General features: G+C 44.4%; 1 protein-coding gene across 1 annotated transcript in view; it reads right to left on the bottom strand.

The window, feature by feature from the left end:
* Positions 1-2,429, bottom strand: part of ZNF157 (zinc finger protein 157) — a 44,807-nt gene extending 42,378 nt beyond the window's left edge. The window contains exons 1-2 of the mRNA XM_039216787.1: positions 2,359-2,429; positions 575-791 (exon numbers count right to left, since the gene is read on the bottom strand). Coding sequence (XP_039072718.1) covers positions 575-646 — 72 coding nt within the window. The 5' untranslated portion in view covers positions 647-791; positions 2,359-2,429. The remainder of the gene's footprint in view (positions 1-574; positions 792-2,358) is intronic.
* Between the last annotated feature and the right edge of the window lie 15,975 nt (positions 2,430-18,404).

Raw genomic sequence — 18,404 nt, 5'->3', positions numbered from 1 at the left:
AAAAGGTTACATACTGCATTTATTCCATTCATATGTTATGTTTGATATGACAAAACTATAGAATGAGAGCACAGATTAGTGACAGCCAGGGGTTAGGGAGGGAGCGGGGGAGGAGGAACTGCCTGTGGCTATTAAAAGGCAAGATGAGGGGCACTTGGGTGGCTCAGTCGGTGAAGCGCCCGACTCCGGCTCAGGTCATGATCTCGCAGTTCACGAGTTCGAGCCCCACGTCAGGCTCTGTGCTGACAGCTCGGAGCCTGGAGCCTGCTTCCAATTCTGTGTCTCCCTCATGCTCTGTCCCTGCCCCACTTGCCCTCAGTCTCTCTCTCTCTCAAAAAATAAATAAACATTTAAAAAAATTTTTAAAGGCAAGATGAGGGGTCCTTATGGTGATGGAAATGTTCCATATGTCAACAGCCTTGTTGTGATACTGTACCAAGGTTTTGCATGATGTTCCCATTGGAGAAAAGTGGGTAAATGGTACGCTGCATTTGAATCTACAATTATCTCAAAATTAAAACTTATCTTAAAAAGTAAAAGAAAAAAACGTGTTAAGTAGGCTCCTCCTCCTTACCTCAAATGATCTGCCAGGCTGTCCTGGCACCGGGGCAGGGAACCTCTGGGGTGATTTCCCATTAGCTGGCATGTCCACCCTGGGTCTCAGCCCACCTTCCAAAGCTGGAGGGGAGTCTGTATGTGGGCTGATGTGGGCTGCGGTCAGAATGAATGGAAGATCCCACAGCCTCCAGTAAGGAGAAAGCTCAACGGCTCCACAGGGACACCAAGAAATCCTAAAAGGACAGTATCCATGTCATCAGCGTCATTCTACATATACACCACAAAATTCAACAACCCCCACTCCGAGTGTTAGGGTGGATTAGGAAAACAATCATGATGTCTGAAGTCACACTAATGACCTCAGAGTCCTTTTATTCTGAGGTGGCTCCACAGGGACCTTCACACCTTACCTAGCCAGCCTACTCCTGAATTCCAAGTTCAAGGTAAGGTAGATCAGGGTTTGTGGGGAGGGCAGAATTGGGGGTAAACCCTATGAGGTGGACAGAGGAAGGACCTGTCCACGGGGACCCAGTAGGTGACCGTAGAGGCAGGAAATCTGGAAACCCAAATGAAAGGTACCACTTCTGCCCTCTTTAGTTATCTTGTCATTTTTAGGGTGAAAACCCCTCTTCAATTCTTCTACAGGAAGCTCCTCACCTCTTCTTTTCAGAAGATGATTTAACATTAATATTATTTATTAATCAATACATGGGGGGACGCTGCTATTAAATTACACCAGAAAAGCATCTGACACAATTCTACAGACATTACTAATAAAACTCCAACTAAAATTAGGGAAGAAGTAAATCCCTTAAATATCACAAAAATCATTTACAAAACATAGCCCTGAAATATTATGCTAAAAAGTAAAATGATGAAGCTATTACAAACAACTCAGATGTTTTGCTTGCTCTATGAGAGATGAAACAATGAGAATAAGTGTTGGAAGTTAATAGAAATGTGGCTTTCCTTGCCAATGATATGGTTTTATACAAAGAAAACTGAAGAGACACTACTAGCATTCACAGGGCAATTTGGTAAGGGGCTGGATATCAGATAAAATTATAAGAGCAAATAATTTTTCCTCTATAATGGCAACAATCAAATAAATGAAAACAGGGAAACAAAAACCCATTAATAATGACAGCAAGAAATACACAAAATACACGTAAGGAGTTGGATGTGTACGATTAAAAAAAATTGACAAATATAAAATAGTCACACAGATATACCATATCCTTGGATAAGAAGATGTAATACAAATGTCAACCCTCCCAAAGCCTTATATTAAAGTAATGTAAAGAATAAGTGACAAAGAAACACAAAACTCAATAACAGTGAGATGGTGTATACAAAATTCGTGGAATGCGTGGAATGCAGCTAAAGAGATTCTTAAAGAGAAATTCATGTTCTAAATGGGTTTTAACAATGAAGAAAGGCTGAACATTAATGAACTAACATCCCAATTTAAAAAGTTAAAGAGAAAATGTACAGATAAGAGCAGAAATTACTCTATTAATAAAGGCACATCAGAGAGGATGAAGGAGGCCAAAGGCTGGTTCTTTGTAAAGACTAATAAGATTAGCAAATCTCTGGGGAGACTGATAAGGAAAAACCTAAACACACACTCTATTAAGACTTGACTACGAGACGCAGCAAGATACCTAAAAACCTGACCACCTCCCAGCATCCACCATCCCTGACCTGCACAGATTCCCATTCACCAGATTCTTTAACTCTTCACCAATGGACCTCACAAACTGGCAATTCGTCATTCCCGAAAGCCAACGAAGCCATCACCTCAAAATCACTGATGACTGTCACGCCACAAAACCTCGTGCACTCGCTTTAGCGTCGCGCGCCAAAAGGACTTAAACGTCCTCTGAGGGCCACTTCCGTTTCCTGTCCTCACCCCTGACCGTGCCCCTTCTGGGTTGTTGTTCTCGCACACGATCGTAAGGGCTGTGATTCTGCGGTCTACTCAATCTGAGCAAGGTGCAGTTAGGGATCGGCAGAGACTTTGTCCCTGAGTGGCGTCGTCGGGCGAGGAATATGGCTGCGCCCAGGCGTTCCTCTGTGGGGGCCGCCATCTTAGCGCCCATTCCGTACAGCGGGCTGTTCCACGAAGGCGGGGGCGGGGGACTTTGTTCAAGGGTAAAAACCTTCTGAAGGCAAGCCTCCAGGAGGAGCTGGTCTTTGGAACTGGGTTCTATAGGTCTGTGCAAAAGTTACAGAAGCAGAGGTGCGGGGCAGGGCACATGTGTCCTAATCTTCAAGGAAGACACCACTGAGGAGAGGGGTAAAAGTCAAGATATTAGTTTCCCCCTGGAAGACGTCACTCAGAGGAAAGGAGAAATTAGAATGTTACAGTCCCCCTCCTGGCAGATACCACTGGGCGAGAAAGGGAAGGAGTCGGGGTGGTACAGTCCTCTCCTTGGAGATACCACTGGGAAGAAGGGGGAAACTCAGGTTATTGTTGATCCCTCCCGGGCAATACCACTGGAGAAGAGTGGGGAGAGTCATGGTGGTGCATTTTGATGTGCTGCAATTGGTATAGAAGGGAGTCGAATCCCCTTCAATCTCCATTACCTCCATTACCCCACTACAATGATAGTAGCTAGAGATAAATAATAGTAATAATAATAATAATAATAATAGCCTTTGATATGGACAACTATTATTTTTAAGCAAATTGTTAATAGAAAAATATTTAGAAAACGTTAATAAAGCTTACTTTCGCTGAAACTACATCTCCAAAACACGCTTCCAACTCCTCCTGTCAACCAGGTTGCAGCCGCTTAGCCTCTCTTATATGGGAATTTAGGAGTTACTACTTACTCTTGGGAGAGAAGAGAGGATTCTAGGGGTTCTTTACCTCTGAACTCCTATCCTTTCAAACACAGCAGGTAGGCCCTGGTTAGCTTGGGCATGGATTGCTGGGTGCCCTAAGGACATTCAGACCCCCTTCTCTGGGCCTCAGAGTAATAACCTGGAGAGTTAGAGTGTCAGCCTCTCAGTATTTGTGAATGGACTAGAACCAGAGTGGCAAATGTGAGAACACTGCTGTAACACGCACTTCTAAAGAAATTTCCAAAACTTATTATCGTCATGACTTTTGGCCAACATCTCAAATCCTAGATTCTGCTAACTTCCACCATCAATGCCTCCTGGGCTGATCTCAAACCTGGGCCTTTCTCAGCTCTCCCAACACCTATGTTGCACTCTTCTGATCTAAATTCATGTCCTCTATTAATGATGTCATCATCTGTGTCCCTGTATTTTGACCATGAATCCAAGAGGCTCTTTTATCATAAATGTCCTTTTTTTATAGACTGAGAGAACAGGCATATGTGAATTTTCCACTATCAATGCCTCTCGGATCCATGTCTCAACTGTTGGACCATGGTTAACTTCTCTACCATCAATGTCCTTTTGATTAGACTTCCAAAACAGACATATGTTGCAGAGGCCTAGGTTCCAGTTCAAACCAGAGGGGAAATGTTGTTTGAAGAATAACAGAGGCCCAAGTTCAAGAACTGGACCTGAGGACCATTGAAAGTAAATGTTCATTCATGGCGGAAGGCTGCTTACAAGACTGGGCTTATGGCCTGTAAAACAAGATGGTGATTTCTGGCAAAATCATTAACAGATGTTTTTAGATGAAACCAGGGAGATTGGTGATGTTGAAAATTTCATACTTTTCTAAGATATAGACATGAAATAGTTAATGGAGGCCCAGGGTTCAAGGTCAGAAGTAATGGTTTGTCACTTCAGAGATTAGATTATAAAAGACTGAGGCTTCCATCTTGTTCTCTCTCTCTCTCTCTCTCTCTCTTTCTCTCTCTCTCTCCCTCTCTCCATTCCTCATATCACTCACTCTGGGAGAAGCCAGCTGCTATGTCATAACAACACTCAGGCAGCCTTTGGAGAGGCCCATCTGCCAAGCACACCTACTAAGGCTTCTGACCTATAGCCATATGAATGAGCCAGCCTCCAGCCTCAGTTGACTATAGTCCCAGTCAACAACTTGACCATAACATGAGTCAGAGACCCTAAGACAGGATCCCTAAGCCAAGCCACTCCCAAGTTCTTAACCCCACATTCACGGTGAGATAATAAATGTCTGTTTTAAGCTTCTAAGTTTCAGAGTAATTGGTTATCTACTAAAATCTATTATCTACTAATGAGATATTAGATACAGCAATAGATAACTAATACAGGCATTTCAAGTTTTGGTATTTTGTTCATCATGGATTTTTGCATTAATTTGGACTTTTGAAAACGTTGCACTAAAATGCTATTTATCTTGATTACTGAGTTTTTTGGTATTCCCCTCAAATTTTACACTTTGAGGTGAGTACCTCATCCTAGACCCCTCCTTTCTGAGAAAACTTTTTCTCTGGGGCGCCTGGGTGGCTCATTTGATTGAGCATCTGACTTCAGCTCAGGTCATGATCTCACAGTTCTTGGGTTCAAGCCCTGCGTCCGGCTCTGTGCTGACAGCTCAGAGCCTGGAGCCTGCTTCACATTCTGTGTCTCCCTCTCTCTCTGCCCCTCCCCTGCTCATGCTCTGTCTCTGCCTATTAAAAATTAATAAATGTTAAATTTTTTTTTAAAAAGAAAACTTTTTCTCTAAAATCATAGGCTATCAGAAACTTTGCTGTTTAGGGGCGCCTGGATGGCTCAGGTCATGATCTCACCGCTCTGGGTTCGAGCCCCGCGTCGGGCTCTGTGCTGACTGCCAGCTCAGAGCCTGGAGCCTGTTTCAGAGTCTGTATCTCCCTCTCTCTCTGACCCTCCCCTGCTCACGCTGTCTCTCTCTGTCTCTCAGAAATAAATCAAACATTAAAACATTAAAAAAAAAGAAACTTTGCTGTTTGAAATTATATCGATACGAATAAAACATCCTACTCTTGCCTGAAGGATCTCCTGTCACTTTGACATAGAGGAACAGCCTCAATTTCTAACCCACGCTCAGAGGCTCAAACAAGGAGCATGTGGAGTGAACATGTCACATCTATTTGTACTTCAGTGTTTCTAAATAAAAAGGCCCCTGAATTCACTTCACCGTCCAGACTTAACATTGACTCTTTTACATACCAACTTGCTTTGCTTGGGGCTAATCAAAACCCTGCTTCATTTGAATTTTACCTAAACTCAGCTCTTCTCCCAAATCCTGTAGTGATCCCGTTTCCTCCTTTGCTTGCCAAGACTAGGGTGATCTACCATCCCTGTTTGCCCAAGACTGGAGGATTTACTGGGACGAGGGACAATCATCACTGTGACAGGAAAGTCACAGGCAAACTGGAACAAGTTGGCCACCCCAGGTGAGATCCTCTGGTTCTTATGGTGTGTGGTCCCCCTTGCTGCAACAAGTTAATAAACCCATTAATGTCAAACTATGGATGTGACCTTGGTGGTCTTTATCACGTAGGCTTTATCAAGGCCATCAATTTTGGAAGGGTTCACAGAGGCCAAGTTTGAGATCAGTCCTAATATCCACTGATGGTGGAAAATTTAACAGATCTGGTTTGAAGCTCCAGATCAAAGAGGAATTGATTAAGGAATAATTAATTGAAGGCTGATGCCAAACCATGCCAGAAAAGCATTGATAGCCGAAGAGGTATCAGAGCTCTGAATCAGTCTAGAACAATGGTAGATGAGGTTAGAAATTGGTCCAGGGGCGGTTGAAATGTCAACAAGAGCCTGGATTTTAGATTTTGACCGGAGTCATTGATAATGGTGGGTGAGATAACAAATGACCAGTTCAAGTGCCAACCGGATGAACAGTGGTGGTGGAAGAGTTAACAGAAGCCTGCAATTTGAGCTCTCCTGTCTAGACCAAGTCCTTGGGTTGTAGATAAATGGTACAGCTGGCCAATGGCGGTGTAAGAGAGGTGGGTCTAGTTTCTAGTGGCCAATGAGATGAAGCAGCAAGCCTGTTACTAGGGAGAAACCCCTGTTGCTATGTGCAGAGTAGGAGAGTCAGGGTCTAGCCTGAGTAGCTATAGACAAATAGCCAATGACTGCAGGAGAAGTTGCACTTCAGCCTCCTCAGCCTATGGTAAACTGTTACTATGTACCAACCCCAAATGCCAAGTGAAATGAGGCAGCCAAAGTGGCACCTGAGAAGCTATAGACAGAAGGCGCAGTTAACGAATGGCTGAGCGTAAGAATCAGGCTTTGGCCTCCCCGCTCAAATAAGGCTAGTAGGTCTGTAAATCAGCAGAAGTCTCCATTGCCCAATGCAGGGAGGGGGCAGGGCACCGTCTGAGGGGGTATAGGTAGATGATGCTGTGTGAAGGAAGTGGAAGTGGGTGGGGACAAGGCCGGAGGTTGCTTTGGACAGAGGGCCCGGCTGGCCAATGGCTCTGTGTGGGAGGCAGGGTTTAGTTTCCGTGGCCAATGAAATGTGAACATCCCTGTTACTATGCAGAAATAACTTTGCTGTTCCAAATCACATCACTAAGAATGAAGCCTCTCACTCTCGCCTGGAGAATCTAAATGACTTCGGTGCAAAACAGCAGTGTCAACGTCCAACCCAAGTGGAAGAGGAGGAGGAAACTTAGCATGAGGGGCTGCAGACAGGTGACACGTTAAAAAGAAACAGAAACAAATGAAACGTAATGATGAGTTTTATTTAAACTACAAATCCGAAACATTATCAATTCAACTTATAGTCAATTTTTAAAATCACTAATGGGATATATGGCATTCTTTTGGTTGTAATAAGTCTGAGAAATCAGATGCACCCACACACAACATGTCACAGAAGACTACATTTTCACCAGAAACATCTGATGTGTGTTTAGATTTCGTAAAATTTACATTTGAAAACAAAGGTTAATATTCACAGATTGGTCCAAACATTTGTTAAAAGTTTTCTAATAGCTAGGGCACCTGGGTGGCTCAGACGGTTAATCTTCCAACTTTGGCTCAGGTCATGATCATGTGGTTTGTGAGTTTGAGCCCCGCGTCGGGCTCTGTCTGACAGCTCGGAGCTTGCAGCCTGTTTCGGATCCTGTCTCTCTCTCTCTCTCTCTCTCTCTCTCTCTCTGCTCCTCCTTTGCGCATGCTCTGTCTCTCAAGAATGAATAAACGTTAAAAAATCTTAAAAAAATAAAAGTTTTCCAATGACTGAATTGAGTGCCCATTTCAAATGTTTAGTTGATAAAAATGAATATAATTTAAAGTTCAATTCTCAGTCTCACTAGCTTCATTTCAAGTGCTGAATAACCACGTGTGGCTAGTGTCTGCCGTGTCAAGTGGCACAATTCTAGACAATATGCCACTGATGGTGGTCAAGTTAAACAGGCATGGTTTTGAGTTGTAGACCACGTAGATATGGATGGTAGAAGAGCTCACGGAGACCAGGGTTGAAGATCTGTAAAAGGTAGGGACTGGTGATGAATTGTTGACAGACGCCCACGTTCAAGGACAGAATAAAGTAGCACTACTGGTGGAAGAGTTAACAGAAGTTTGGGTTTGAGTTCAGACCTGAGAGGTGCTGATGGTTAAAAAATAGAATTTTCCAGGGGCACCTGTGTGGTTCAGTCGGTTGAGTGTCCTACTTCAGCTCAGGTCATGAGCTCGCGGTTTGTGAGTTCAAGTCCTACATTGGGCTCGTGGCTGTTAGTCTGTCAGGGCAGAGCCTGCTTCGGATCCTCTATCCCCCTCTTTCTGGCCCTCCCTCACTCACACTCTCCCAAAGAGAAATAAATACTTTTTTTTAAATATTTTTTTTAATTTTTTTTATTTCTAGGAGAGAGAGAGAGAGAGACAGCGTGAGCAGGGGAGGGTCAGAGAGAGAGGGAGTCACAGACTCCAAAACAGGCTCCAGGCTCTGAGCTGGCAGTCAGCACAGAGCCCGACGCGGGGCCCGAACCCACGAACCGCGAGATCATGACCTAAGCGAAAGTCGGACGCTTAACCGACTAAGCCACCCAGGCGCCCCGAATAAATACTTAAAAAGTAGAAGTTTCCAGTCCCAACAAGATAGCATAGGCCCATTTCTCCCTGTTCTCTCTTGCTAAGTACGACTATCAACCCTAGAAATAAAACAGGAGAGTGTCAAAAGAAAAGTATGAAGGGTGGTTAAAAAAAAAAAAAAAAGTGAATTCAGTTAGGATCCTAGGACTGGAAGTACAGCACAACTGAAGGGCATCTTATATCCCCCCCATGTAGAAATGTTGAGGTTCAGAACCGACGGCCAAGAAAGAATTCTTGAGGCGTCTTTGGTGCAAAAAGGTGGTTTTATTGGGGTGTCTGGGTGGCACAGTCAGTTAAGTGTCTGACTCTTGATCGTGGCTCAGGTCACAATCTCACAGTTCGTGATTTCGAGCCCCACATTGGACTGTGTGCTCATGTCACAGAGCCTGCTTGGGATTCTGTCTCTCCTCTCTGCTCCTACCCTGCTCGTGCTCATTCTCTCTCAAAGTAAATAAAACTTTTTTTTTTTTAAAGGGTAGTTTTTTATTTAAACACAGGGACAAAACCCATGGGCAGAAAGAGCTGTATTAGGGTGTGAGGAGTGGCCAATTGTATACTTTCAAGTTGGGAGGGGGTTAGGGACGGCACACGCCTCCAAGGTATTTTGGAAACAAGGTTTCCAAAGCCTGGAGGGGACCATCTCTTGTTAGGAAAGGTCATTTATTAATGTTTAGTAAAACCTCAGTCATGAGACCCTTCAGATGTTAATCAGTGAGCCATATGCTTGGAGTATGATTGCCAATATACATCTTGGGGGAATAGAGATAAAGGAAATTTCCAAAGGAATTTCTCTGTTTAAAGTAGACTCACAGGATCCTGGCGGATGGGGCTAAGATTGCCTTTCGCTCTTAGCAAAGTGTCAACCTCGAGGCAGCTGAGGTACAGAGGAAGGTCATCCTTTCTTTTTTAAGTTTTATTTATTCATTTAGTGGAGAGAGAGAGAGATAGAGAGGGAAGGGGCAGAGAGAGAGAGGGAGAGAGAGAATCCCAAGCAGGCTCCATACTGTCAGCGCAGAGGCTGATGCGGGGCTCGAACTCACGAGCTGAGCCAAAATCAAGAGTCAGATGCTTCACTGACTGAGCCACCCAGGTGCCCCCAGAAGAAGGTCATTCCACCTGTTTCAAGGACTTGTCAATGGGCTGTAAGTAGTAAGGCAATTTAAATTTTTCTTTTGCCTTTGTTTCCCATCTCACCCCACGCAACAGAAGGCAACCTGGGCCCAGCATTTGCTGACACCCAACCTAGCAACCTGAGGCAGCTTAAGCAGGTTCATTTCTCCCCTGGATCAAATGGAAGTCCCTCTGACCACGCGAGGCAAGCCCGGTAACCACAAGGGGATGGATCGGGAGCCTGCTTATAAGAGAGAGGCTCGCTCTTTCTCTCCTGGGCCTGAGACCACCTTCTCCCACCAGCACCGCCACAGGCAGGGTGAAGCTGTAAGGAGGGATGCAGCCACAGCAAGAGGAAAACTTCTTTACCTTGAAGGCCCCCCAGCCCTGACATTTTCTTCTCCCAATGGGAGGCCCAAGGCAAGTGGGTGAAATCAGCGGGAAGAAACGAACCGGGCAGCCGGACTTGGAAAACCTGTCACGTGACCAGAGATACTGGTGCAGGCAGGAGGACCCAGGCCTACGAGATTCCTTTTCCCTGCAAAGAGACACCTGGGCAGCCATGAGGCAGTGGTCACGGGAGCCTATCACATCCCTCTACCACCAGGGATACCCAGAGGTCTGGCTTGTAGAAATCTTTTCCACCCCCTCAGGCAGAACCAACAGAGATAAATGGGAGCCCCAGAGTCACCAGATTGACCAACCAGGTGAAAATAACACCACAATTTTATTGAAAAATAAACTTCCAGGGCACCAGGGTGGCTCAGTCGGTTAAGTGTCCTGCTTTGGCTCAGGTCACGATCTCCCGAGTCATGAGTTCGAGCCCCACGTCGGGCTCTGTGCTGACAGTGTGGAACCTGCTTGGGGTTCTCCCTCTCTCTCTCTGTCTCTCTCGCTCTCGCTCTCCTTCTGCCCTCCTCCCATTTGTGCTCCCTCTCTCTCTCTCAAAATAAATAAATAAACTTAAAAAAAAAAGAAAGAAAAATAAACTTCCATTGGAACGATAGCACAACATCTAGGTCAAAACCTTCATGCTAAACGCAAACCGGGTAACAGGCCGCTGAAATAAAAGATTTTAATAGGACCCCGAATCTCCTAGCATCACAGACAAATGCCGAAGATACAATAGAAAATTATCCATCATTCCAAGAACCAAGAAAATCACAAATGAAGAAAGGCAATCAAGTGACGCCAGCACCGAGAAGACTCAGGTGTTCAGATTATCTGACAAAGACTTTAGAGCAGTCATCATCAAATGTTGCAACAATCAATTGTAAATTCCACAAATTCCCTTGGAACAAATGAGAAACAGTAAAAACCTCAGCGAAGAAACAGAAGCTGTTTTTTAAACACCCAATGGGAATTACAGAACTGAAAAATGTAATGAAAGAGATGAAAAACTCACTGGATGGGCTTTTCAAAAAACAAATTCCAACTGAGTAAATGTAAAGCTCTAATTGGCTTTATTCAATGATTCCCGAATCTAGCAGCACCCCCCCCCCCAGCAAATACAAAGGAGCCCCAAGGAGCTGTACAAACTAGAAGATTCTTATAGGTAGAAGGAGGCAGGACGAGGAAGTTCCTAGAGAGCGAATTGTTTCAGGCAAGGTCACCTTCCTTTGGGGGTGTCTATGAGCAATTACCTCACTAGTGCTGACCAGGAAATTCCAGACTGACTGTGTTAGATTACATCCCAGGAAAGACTGAAACTACGAGTAGGTTAGGTATTAAGTCTCCATTTGGTGATGTGGGTTCAGCACAAACGAATCTATCTGGGATCTCTTGTTCTATTTTCATAGCCTGAAGAGTGGAGTGGAGGTGGCGGAAGATAGAATCAATACATTTCAAAGCTGATTGATAGAATCAACCCAATCTGAACAACAGAGAGAAAATTGACTGAAAATATTGAACTGCGAGACAATAACCAAAAACCTAGCATTCATATCATGGAAGTCCCAGAAGGATGAGAGAAAGACAGTGAGGCCAAAATAGTATTTGGGTGTTTGTTTGTCTGTCTGTTTGTTTGAAGATTTTATTTTTAAGTAATCTCTGCACCCAACGTGGGGCCCGAACTCACAACCCCACGATCAAGAGTCACACACTCTTGCAACTGAGCCAGCCAGGCGCCCCCAAAAGAGTATATGAAGCAACGGAATGTTTCAAATTTGGAAAAAGACACAAACGTACAGATCCACGAAGCTGAGGCAATCTTAACAGGATAAACCCCCAAAAATTTCATGTCAAGATATATCATAATTAAACTTTTGAACACTACAGACAACGAAAGTATCTTGAAAACAACCAGAGACAAAGCATTGCCTCTAGCGGAACACCAATTTAAATGACAGCAGACTGGGGGTGCCTGGGTGGCTCAGATGGTTAAGCATCCACCTCTGGGTCGCAGCGCAGGTCTTGATCACAGGGTCATGAGTTCAAGTCATGCACTGGGCTCCATGCTGGGCACAGAGCCTACTTATAAATAAACAGGGGCGCCTGGGTGGCTCAGTCAGTTAAGTGTCCAACTGGAATTCAGGTCATGATCACATGGTGGGTGGGTTCAAGCCCTACATCGGGCTCTTTGCTGACAGCTCAGAGCCTGGAGCCTGCCTCTCCTGCCTCGGATTCTGTATCTCCCTTTCTCTCTGCCCTTCCCCTGCTCATGCTCTGTCTCTCTCTCCTTCAAAAAAAAAAAAAAAAAAGCAAACATTTAAAATTTCTTTAAATTGGGGCACCTGGGTGGCTCAGTCGAGTAAGCGTCCGACCTCAGCTCAGGTCATGATCTCACGGTTCGTGGGTTCGAGCCCCACGTCGGGCTCTGTGCTGACAGCCAGCTCAGAGCCTGGAGCCTGCTTCGGATTCCTGTGTCTCCCTCTCTCTCTGACTCTCCCCTGCTCACACTGTCTCTCTCTCTCTCTCTCTCTCAGAAATAAATAAAACAATAACAAAATTAAAATTTCTTTAAATAAATAAATAAATAAATGACAGCAGATTGGGTGAGGGAATTGGGGAGATGTTGTTTAGGGCACAAACTTGCAACTAGTAGATAAATATGCTCTGGAGCTCTAAGGCGGAGCATAATGAATATAGATAATGATACTATATCATATTCTTGATATTGCTAAAAAAGTAGATCTTAAATGTTCCCACCACAAAAAACGAATGGTAACTATGTGACAAAATGAAGGTATTAGCTAATGCTATGGCGGTAACCATACAGCAATATAAAAATGTATCAAATCAACACATTTATACCCCTTGAACCCACACCGAGTTATATGTCAATTATATCCCCATTTTTTGGTAATGAAAAACAATTTCCCGATAAAAACGACAGTATAGTTCTCACGTAGAGACCAGAAGGAAGAGGCATAACATTTTTCAAAGTGCTGAGAGAAGAGAATTGTCAACTACCAATTCTATATCTGGTGAAACTATCCTTCAGCTAAGAAGACGAAGTAAAAAGCTTCCAGGCTGGTGAGCACATGGAGATTCCAGAAGAACGGTACCCCTGGAGAGGGCATGGACACTCTGCCCCTTCCCCCATAATTTGCCCTGTTCCTCTCTACCGTCTGGCTGTAATAAACGGGTGTTACATAACAAAAATTTAAAAACAATAAAAACAGGGCCACCTGGGTGGCTCAGTTGGTTAAGCATCCGACTCTTGATATTGGCTCAGGTCATGATCTCACAGTTTGTGAGTCTGAGCCGGGCCTAAGGCTCCGCGCTGACAGAGCAGAGCCTGCTTGGGATTCTCTCTCTCTGCCTCTCCCCTGCTCGTGCTCATTTGTGCTCGCTCGCTCTCCCTCTCTCTCTCAATAAATAAATAAATTTTAAAATTTGTTCTGTTTATTTATTATTGAGACAGAGAGAAACAGAGCATGAGTGGGGGAGGGGCAGAGAGAGAGGAAGATACAGAATCCTAAGCGGGTTCCAGGCTCTGATCTCGCTGTCAGCACAGAGCCCGACACAGGGCTCGAACCCACAAACTGTGAGATCATGACCTGAGCTGAAGTTGCCCGCTTAACCGACTGAGCCACCCAGACGCCCCAAGATAAATAAAAACAAAACAAAACAAAACAAAAATTCAACCGAGTACATTGTATTTCCTTTTGTTCAATCGAGTACATTTTAAAGAGCCAATGGGCTTTATGAATTGATTCATTAATTGAGCAGCATCCTGTCTACCCAGAAGAGGGGAGCTCCAAAGGGCTACAGAAAGGAAAAAGTTTTTAAAGGTAGAGAGGGAGGAGGACAAAGGAACTCCTTAGCAACGAATCTGTTGTTTTAGGCAAGGTCACCCTGGCTAAGGGGAACGGAAGGGGTCTATCAGTACACTTCCTAGTGCTGCCCAGGAAATTCCCATGTTGACTGGTTAAAGGTGACTTTACCAGGGGGTTGAAACTGCAGTTAGGTTAGGTATTAAGTCTTGGTTTCCTGACTCGGGGCCTTAACCCTAAGTGATTTAACTTCGGGCCAGTGGTTTTCCTTTTAACACCAGTAATCTAGTAAGTAAAATGTCCCTCTGAATTATGTGAGCTGCTAATTATGTGAGTTATGCGAGCTAGCAAGTTGATTGAGCCTTAGGACGGGTCGTGGGAACCTCTGGTTTATAGCCAGCTGGTCAGAAGTACCAGTAACTTGAGCTTGTGACCGCCATCTGAAGTGGGGGGGAGGGGGGAGTCTTATAGGACTGAACCCTTAATCTGTAGAATCTGGTGTTATCTCTGGGTAAATAGGATCAGAATTGCTCAGGGTTGTATCAGAATCCCTTCTCCCTCCCCTCCCCCCGCCCCCCAACACACACACATTGGAATTGGGTCCAGGAACCCAACATAGTTGGTGTCAGACAAGTGGGATTTGCTAAGAATGGCCCTGGCTCCCGGAAACAAGTGGTTTGGAAAGAGAAGGATGAACGGGCGGGGGATGAGGAACCTTTGATTCCTCAGTGGCCACGTGGTCACCTAAGGTTTGGAGGAGCAGCTGTGCTGTGCAGTTACTAAAGATAAAAATTACCAACGAAATTTAGAAATGGATCCAACTCGCAAGCAGTTGTTCACTGAATGCAGAAGGGAGCAATGAGAAACTAACAAGCAAGCGATTAAGAAAAAGGAAAAATAGTCACTCCTTTGGTAATTGTAATCTACAATAGCTAAACAACAACAACAAAAAAGCAAAAAGAGAACACTGAGTCAGACTTTGATGCTAGTCCAAGCTCAGATTTCAGTGAGTCTGAGCCTCAGCTACTAGCCTCAAAGCGGGCCCCCCCAAAGGTAAAAATCAAGGTGGGGGGAGGGCAAAACTAAGAAACTATTGAAATTGCGGGGTGGGGGGTATCAGCGCGAAGGAGTTGTTTCATTTTGTATATCTGTATCCTCAGTTTCCCGAGGAGCCTTTACCAAAATGGATTATGCAAATAACTTTCTTAGGAGCTGGGTCTTGGGTTTTTGAGTGTCGCAGAGTCGAAAAGCACGTTTGGGTTGATACGGGACTCACAACTCACTACCCACGTCAAGGGAAATGCTGTGATTCAAATGGGCCCCTTACTGGCTACCCCATACAAGCTTATTGTTGCAAAGCTGAAAAACAGCTCCGGAAGCATTAGCGAATTTGCAGTCTCAACTTCCCCTCCTGGACCTTAAAGATGCTAATAGGAGCATTAGGTTAATTAACAAGTAAATGGGGAGACGCTGAGGGGGAAAATCTGAGGACTCTTCCCGACCGGATAGAAAGTTTTGTGACAGTTATTTAGAAGTCAGGTGAATACAGCAAATATTATAGGAGAAAAAAAAAAAAAACCAAAAGAAGAAATGGAAAGGCGAGAGTCACAGGACTCCCATCCCATCAGGATAGAACTGTTTTGATGATTATTAACCAAATGGAATGAATAAAACAGACATTGATGGGAATAAAACAAAGGTTTTATTACAGCACTACCAAAGGTTGGGTGGGCCAAAGGGACTCCCCTGTGGGTGTCCCAATATTAAAGAGCCCCAAACAATTCTGCTTTATTTGCATCAGTTTAAAGCAATTTTAAAAGTCAAGAGGTGGAGATTACTGTAAGAAAGGACCAGCAATTCCATGGGACAATGGTTAGGCAGATTAATCAAGTAAAAAATTGACAAAAGAGGGGAGCGCCTGGCTGATTCAGTCAGTGGAGCCCGCGACTCTTGATCTGCGAGTTCTAGCCCTGCGTTGGGTGCAGAGATGACTTAAAAATAAAATCTTAGAGAAGCGCCTGGGTGGCTCTTTCGGTTAAGTGTCCGACTTGGGCTCAGATCGCGATCTCACGGCTCCTGAGGTCAAGTCCCGAGTGGGGCTCTGTGCTGTCAGTGCAGAGCCTGGAGCCTGCTTCCGATTCTGTGTCTCCCTCTCTCTCTCTGTCCCTCCCCCACTCTCTCTCTCATGCATGCGTTCTCTCTCTCTCTCAAAAATAAATAAGCACTTAAAAATAAAATAATTTTTAAAACTCGACAAAAGGGCCATAGTCCCTTGGCTCGACCCCTCACTGAGGACCCAAAAGCCCATCGCAGCAGAGTAGGTAAAATGGTCAGGGAGAAGTTTCCAGGACTCCTTGATATAGGAGCCCCATGATGGAAACCTGTTGATGAAAATCTTAATGGAGCCTACAGGTAGACATGTAAGTTACGGGGAGCACACTTTGCCACCCAAAAAATGTTCTTCGTTGGCAGGGGAGTTATTTTAAGCCGTTTATTTTCAAGAAGCAGCAGACACAGGTGAAGCTCTGAAAACTGAGAAGTTACCATTTGGTATGAGACATTTACATGTATAAGGGAAATCTGCATTTATAAAAGCCTCTTCCTTGCTCTCCCTAGAAACTCTGATCTATGGAGAAGACTGAGTTAAGTCTGCAGAAGAACCTACCCTGTTTACTGTGCTTTGCTTCTTTGTCTTTAGCTGAAGGTGGCATTAAGGTGATGGCTTTGACCTTTTGGGGAGAATTACCTTTTGGGAATTCGTTATCCTGGGTGTCTCCCAGGCATATAGGAGATATACATGTGATTAAGCTTATGTTTTTCTCATCTTGATCTTATATTAATATAACTCTTGGACCAGCCAAAGAAGCGAGAAAGGAAGAAGAGAAAACTTTTCTTCCCCTACATAAGGGCTGATAAAATTAAGGTCCAAGTTTGTGGGAGAGTTGGTATGTCGGAACGGGCTTCCTGTGAAGTGGTTGCAACTTTTAAATCTAACTGTATTATGGGGATGGACTTTGTATCTGACTAGGGAATGTTTTCCCTGCCCAACACTGTAACCCCGAAGGCATGTAAATCCACTCTTTAAAGCAATCTTAATTGGACATGCTAAATGGGAATCAGTAAGATTGCCTGAGCCCACGCTCAGTTGCTTGAGCGTGAAAAAGATTTCAAAACGGAGCAAGCTAGCCTGAGAGAGTCTCTTTTAAAAATAGGGTCAAGAGGCCATCAGGGAGGAGGAATTTCTGCATATCCTCCTTAAAGAAACCATGAACTTTTATTTAACTTTTCAGGCGGCTGCAAGCCCTCAACCAGGGCTTAATTTGTCCTCACCAGGACACCTGAACCATTCGCAATTTCACTTTGAAAGGAGACAAGGTGATGTGACAAGTTTCAATTCCTTATTTGCATATTAACCCAACCCATACTGGTTAACCTAGTTTCAATCCCTGTTTTGCGTGGAGGACTTGAACGAGAACGACACTATAGGCAATTGCCAATATAACTGCCTATATAAATCTGCCCTGTCTTTGTTTTCCTCAGAACATAATGATGAGGGAGCATAAGGCAAGCTAACACTAGGCAAACCCCTCCCCCCCGCCTTACCCCGGTCAACCCCCGGGGGGATGTGTGTGATATTCCTCAGGCACTCCTGGCTGCCCAAAAACAAAGGAAAGGAAAGAAAACAAATGGTTAACTGGTAGAGATCACGGTCCTGCAAGACTTGAGTCTCCATCAGTTTACAGGTATCTTTGTAAATTACAAGAAAAAGGCAATCTTATCAATAGCTTAATCTCCAGAAACCTATAGACTCAGTTTCCTGGAACCCAACATCACTCTCCCCTCCATAGTAATGTGGGGAACAAAGGCAAGAAGGAAATAACAGGTAAAATTAAATTTCTTTATGACCTGCAGCCCATTGACAAATCCTTGAGCAACTACAGAATATAACATTTCTCCGGGAACCCCCTCCTGTCACAATGCTAATGCCTTACTAGAGGGAAAACAACCTTAACTTGACAATAGCCAGGCTCCAGTATCTTATGAGTCCTCTTTAGCATATAGAAGTCCTTTTGAAAATTTCCCTTTTTACCTTTACCTCTCCCAACTCTGCAATCAATACAGTCATTCACGCTTCATGCTTACAACGCAGCTCTTTCCGCCCATGTGTCTTGTCCCTGTGCTTTAATAAAATCACCTTTTTGCACCAAAGACATCTCGAGAGTTCTTTCTTGGCCATCAGCTCCGAACCCCCATCACTCCAAAACCCCATCAATAATTTAGGTTTACACCTGAATTTCTATCTCATAAATTGTAATTCAAATTGCCCAAATAAATGCCTGTGTGTTTAAATTTTCAGTGAATTTTTTAAATGTTTATTTATTTTTGGGGGCGCCTGGGTGGCTTAGTCGGTTAAGCGTCCGACTTTCGCTTAGGTCATGATCTCGCGGTTTGTGGGTTCGAGCCCCGCGTCGGGCTCTGTGCTGACTGCCAGCTCAGAGCCTGGAGCCTGTTTCAGTCTGTGACTCCCTC

This window comes from Hyaena hyaena, unplaced genomic scaffold, assembly GCF_003009895.1.
Source record: "Hyaena hyaena isolate Hyena2069 unplaced genomic scaffold, ASM300989v1 scaffold_658, whole genome shotgun sequence".
NCBI classification, from domain to species: Eukaryota; Metazoa; Chordata; class Mammalia; order Carnivora; family Hyaenidae; genus Hyaena; species Hyaena hyaena.
This window is presented reverse-complemented; position numbering and strand designations above follow the sequence as displayed.